Raw genomic sequence first — 5,358 nt, 5'->3', positions numbered from 1 at the left:
CCTTTTCGGTGAGTTTACATGATTTGCCGACCCATAGTTTCAATGGGCAGCAGGCACATAGCAAGGAACGCAGCCAGGATCAATGCACCCGATGCGTAAATGGGGGCATCAGGGCTGGCGGAACCGCCGTAAATGGCCACCAAGGGGGCACAGAGACCGGCAATCCGGTTGAGACAGGAGGAGATACCCGTGGCAGTGCCGCGGTTGGGGGCCGGGAAGACCTCCGGAGTGTACGCGTACAGAACACCGTACATGATGTTCTGGAAGAAGGCCTCCAGACAGGAGCAGACGAGCTGGACATTCGAGTCGGTGGAGGCAGTGAAACAGAAGAGCAGGACACCGGTGATCAGAGTCGCGATGCACATCGTGCCCTTGCGACCGACGTACTTGATCTCCACGGTGTAGCAAGCTAGAATGGAACCAGGGACACCGACAACGGACGTGATGGCGTAGTTCCGATAAGCGATGTAAGTGGAGCTGGAGCCATCACTCCCGTTGTTGGCCAGGTACTGGGGAAGGAAGGCATTGAAGAGGGGATAGCCCATTCCAATGGTAGTCCAGCAGAACCAGAGCAGAATAGCTAGAGACAAAATGTTAGCAAGAAAACGAGCTATTTGCGAATGGCTGATACGTACTGCTCATAGCAAGCTTCTTTGTGGCAAAAAGCGGGGCAATGTGGTCGAAAGAGAACTTGGAAAGATATCTCTTCACAATCTCAGTCGAGCTGAGCTTCTCCTTCTGAGCCTCCTGCTGGTAGCCGCCAATCTCGTTCAGGATCTCCTCAGTGAGCCACGTCTTGGTCTTGTTCTTGTGAGCGATACCGTAGACAGAAGCAACAGCGTCAGCTTGGCGACCACGGCCCAGCAGGAACTTGGGCGATTCGTAAAGGTGGAAGAGGAAGAAACGGCAGATGAACATGAGGAAGGTCAAGCCACCAATGGTGAAGACGAAGTATCTCCAGCCCATGTTGTCCTGCTTGCTGCAGCAAGCGACCCCACTTGCGACGTCACCGCACGAAGGAAGACCGCTGTCGCAGCTGAAGTTGGGAATTAGAGCCCAGGCGAGCAGACTGGAGATCAGCTGACCGACAGGCCACCAGACACTCAGCATGGTCAACATGTTTCCGGAAGCAAAGGGCAAAAATTCCAGGAATAGAGCTCCATCGACGGGGAGGTTACCGCCAACACCAAGGCCCAAGCAAGAATAAAGGGCACAAGTCCTGAATTATCAACATTAGCCACGGGTTGATGTTCATAGTCGAGGCCATAACATACCCAATCCAGTTCGGACCGCCACCCGCGGCAACACCAAAGACACTGCACAAGAAAAGAGTCGTGTTGAAGGCGAGGCGGCGTCCAACGATATCAGAAGCGATACCCCAGAATGAAGCACCAATGCACAGACCCAGGAATAGAGCACAGGTTGTGAACCGCACCCGGGTGCTGGAAACTCCGAATTCCTCGGCAATTGGTGTTAGGGTTAGAGCAATGCCCTTCGAGACGTTAGTATGATATACAATGGATGTTACCATTGCTGGTCTCTTACCTGTAACCAAAGACTAGCGGCCTGGCGTTAGCAACACGATCACTGGCAGAGGGAAGCGCTCTTCTACTTACTTGTCTGCAAGCCAACCGAAGCCGCACATAGCGAAAAGCTCCCACTGATACCGGCCCATGCCAATATCCTGGATGGCTCTGTTGATGACCTTTGCTTTGCCTGCATATACGATTTAGCTTTGCTCTCGGATCATCGACACGGATAAGAAGGATGATTGTTATGGAGCCACTTCTTAGCGCGACGGATGATGATATATAACATACGGTCATAGACGGAGTCCTGCCCGGTGGCAACCAGATCGGCCTCAATCTCAGCGCGGAGGGCTTCGATGGTCATATGATCGTAGTTGTGGACGGATCCAAACCCGGCTTCCTCGGAGGGAGCTCTGTCAAGGCTTTTTTCATCAGTCTTGTCGTCAGTACCGCCCACTTGTTTTGTTGTCTGGGTGTCGGGTCTCGAGCGCATTGGGGCCTGATCGAGAGGGATCACGACCCCAGCGAAGTCGCTGTGGTCGTGGTTTTTGAACGGGTTGATTCCGAAGGGCATTGTCGCTCGGGAAACTGACGGTGCTCGGAATATGGGTCAATTTCGAGGGTCAATGGCCGGTGATGGGAACGAGGAGGCGCTGTCGAGGGCTCGTTCTACCGTGAAGAATGGGCTGGAGTCACCGCGGGCAATGGAGAGATTCGTTCTACTTCTCAAGTCGCACAGGATCTAACGAAGCGGGTTGTCGCAAGGGTCAAGTGGGAGGCGCAATGGTATTGTTTGTGGCGCGAGGGACTGGGACACCCGGTAGATGGCGCGAGGGGATGATGGGATCAGTCGGTCCTATGTCGCTGCTAGTGACGAAGAGTACAGCAGAACTGTTCAAGCGATGTTGGGTATAATGGCCAAGAAGAAGTAAATGGAATGTTGCTAGCCCAGAGGGCGAGAAAATGGCAAAAACTGGCAGCCCAATTGACCTGATATGACAGGACGAGAGAACCTCGGGGGGGTGGGAAAGGATGAGGTCACAGGCAAGGAGACTGAGCCTCTCGGGGAGGATGAGCGGGGAGAGCAGGTGAAGGAAATGAAGCTTTCTGATGGCGATGAGACAATGAGCGCAACGGTAGGCGTCTTCAATGCTGGTGCCGTGGTATAGATGGATGAATTAGGAAGGAAGGATGAGTGGGTGGGATTGCGGGGGAGGGGCGGAGAGGAACCACCAGCAAAGGAGGAAAAGGTAGGGAAAGAGGAGGAGAGAAGAAGAGGAAGAGGTAAGAGGGTACCTTAGGGCCGTGAGGTGGTAGGGAAGAGAAAAGGAGAAAAGCTTGCAGGATACAGAGAATATTTCGCAGTCTATATACGGTTTGGGAATCGAGGAAACAGCGACAGAGCAGAGCAAAGAGTGATGGCATTGTCCCTCATCTACACCTTCCTTTTTTTTTTTTTCACGCTAGTACGCTATCGATAGGTAGTAGAGACTACCGCAGAGACCACTGCAGTGGACTGGAGGGGCAAAAGACAACAGGAACCTTGAACAATTGAATGGGTCGTCATGCAGCCGATGAGCCAGTCAGCGTGGAGCCAGTCTGTCAGCATCAAGATTGCAGCAAGTGGTAGAAAAAGTTTTTCGGTGTCACCCAGGATGATCAGATTCTCCAGCATTGGCTGCTCATCTCCCGGCCATCAACCGAAACTCTCTGCTGCAGCAAGAGTCCCTCTAAGCATCTCTCATTAGCAAGCAGACTGTGGCAATAGAACCGGATAGTTGCAAGGGACGGTGGGTTGTTTGACAAGCCACAATGAAGGATTGTACATGCAGTCGTAGTACTGTAGTAGTAGTAGTAGTAATAGTAGTAAGTAAAGTACTTAGTGAAGGGTAGCCGGGAGCGGAGAAGGAGAATGGAGCATGGAGAATGGAGAATGGAGAATGGCGCGGAAGCTTTGATAGGCTCAGCCCAGATCACGCCGGCCGACGCCGACGCCTTTTTTGGTGGATTGCTCATTGGCTGAAAAGGCAAAAGTGGTGTGGAGGTGGGGGCTTCTAGTGGGCTTGGCGTTTGGCTGGCTGCAGAACGGCCCGCTAAAAGCAGCACTGGAAAAAGTGGAAGGGACGGACAGGGCAGGCACAGGAACAATCCACCACCAAAGGACAGTGAGGACTCCATTGATAATCAATGGCCAACTGCCTTATCTCTCAGATTAGTCACTGGAATACTATCAATCATGTTTATACTAAAAGGGCAAGGACTGACAACATTATACAGAAATAGTTATTACTTCCCTTCCTCTCCATCATCCCACCTTTTGGAAATTCACAGTCAACGCAACGGTCAACTCAAAGAGGGTCCAAGAACGGGAACAGCCACCCCATCATGGCGACCCATTCGTTTCCGTTGTGGCTCACTCCGCTGGCTCACAACATTTCCTGGAGCCTGGCGTCGAACCTGAAAAATCCAACTGGGAAGCGACCTTAAGCTTCTTTGGGCGGCTGGCTGGGTCTCTCCGACTCTCCGGCCATCCTCGGGCTCCGCCTCAGGGAAAGACGATCCCCACCACACGTTGGACCAAACAGTGCACACTCGTCAGCGTCAGAGCATGTGGGAATAAGGAGCAATCGCTTGCATCGCTGATTCAGATTGTGCCAGGCTGCCAGCCCTGTGCCCAGCGGGCCTATGGTCTCGTGATGACAATGAACAACGGGGTTCAATCAGGGATTTCCGCATCTCTATCTTGCGATCGATCAACCAGCTGAAAGGAAAATATCCGCCGTGATGGGCCAAAAAAATCCCACGTGCCAAGATTGAAGTTGACCTGACCCCTACGTCATCGCGGACACGGTTGAATTGGCGCTAATCCAAACCCGGCAATCATCTGGAGGTAAAATTACCCCATCTGGTGACAGCGTCGGTACCGAAGCCCATGTCTCGAAGAGATTCGGAAGGTGCCGCGAATTCGCTTTGCCAATTTCACCGCTGCCCAAACTTCGTCGGCTCACGGTCTTTCGACGAGATTCGTTTGGCATCTAACTTCAATGGCGGGGGCAATCGTCTTCTCGGAAAGTGGGAAGGAGGCAGTGGTTCGCATACTTTGGTGTTGAAGGACGGATGTAAGGAACAGCAGGCGTGTCTGATCGAAGTGTGCACGATCTACAGGACACATGCGAACGACCACCCGCACCCACGGCTCCAAGCCAAGAGTTCAGCAACGAGTCAACAAATTCAATTTGTCTGACCCTGTCGACACGAGGCGGAATTCCCAAGCAGGCTTAGGCTCGATGCTGATGCAGCCTTTCATCATGGTCAGTTTCGTCATGTCCGCATCCGTCCTGAGCCATGATGATGCCTCAGCCCGGAGCCTCCGCTACTACCCAAACCTCCAGTTCAATTGTCTGAATGCACCGATCCCACTGTCCGACCGAACAGAGACGACGGAAGAGGAGAGTCTGGACCTCTCATCACACAATGTCTTTACTCCAGTAACTCCCGCAATTCGTTGAGTGGGCGACGGAAAACATTGTCGCGCCCTGACCAATGGCGGTGCTTTTGTCGCCGAAGTGGCCCGGGACTCATTTACCCGCCCCGAATACCAAAGGTGATGGGGCCAAAGTCGAGCCTCTCCTAGTCTAGTATGATTCGGGACCCCTTAGCCTGTTTCGCCATGGTCTTCTCTTCGACTTCGCTCGGCACTGCCATACCTTGGTCCCAGCCAATCCGGTTGGAGCTTTCATTCTCAACCAGAAAGGACCGTCTTTGGGGCAAAAGACCTCCCGAGGTATGGGGTAAGATGTGTTCCCCCAGCCTGTCAGCGTACTGGACG

General features: G+C 53.1%; 1 protein-coding gene across 1 annotated transcript; it reads right to left on the bottom strand.

Annotated features, from left to right (window-relative positions):
* BO86DRAFT_234849 (putative sugar transporter) lies at positions 1–2,389 on the bottom strand. Its single transcript, XM_025667038.1, has 6 exons — positions 1,821–2,389; positions 1,617–1,716; positions 1,546–1,558; positions 1,275–1,492; positions 636–1,219; positions 1–580 (listed from the first exon to the last, which is right to left on the bottom strand). Exons 1-6 carry the CDS (start codon positions 2,101–2,103, stop codon positions 15–17), a joined length of 1,764 nt encoding a protein of 587 aa, XP_025522940.1. The 5' UTR covers positions 2,104–2,389; the 3' UTR covers positions 1–14.
* Between the last annotated feature and the right edge of the window lie 2,969 nt (positions 2,390–5,358).

Source organism: Aspergillus japonicus (assembly GCF_003184785.1).
Source record: "Aspergillus japonicus CBS 114.51 unplaced genomic scaffold BO86scaffold_82, whole genome shotgun sequence".
NCBI lineage: Eukaryota > Fungi > Ascomycota > Eurotiomycetes > Eurotiales > Aspergillaceae > Aspergillus > Aspergillus japonicus.
This window is presented reverse-complemented; position numbering and strand designations above follow the sequence as displayed.

Excerpts from the sequence above, each read along its gene's own strand:
- BO86DRAFT_234849 (XM_025667038.1), bottom strand. The coding sequence starts at position 2,103 with ATGCCCTTCGGAATCAACCCGTTCAAAAACCACGACCACAGCGACTTC. Across the intron at positions 1,717-1,820 it reads GCAGGACTCCGTCTATGACC|GCAAAGCAAAGGTCATCAAC; the intron begins GTATGTTATATA and ends TCGTATATGCAG. Across the intron at positions 1,220-1,274 it reads GGCGGTCCGAACTGGATTGG|GACTTGTGCCCTTTATTCTT; the intron begins GTATGTTATGGC and ends TTGATAATTCAG.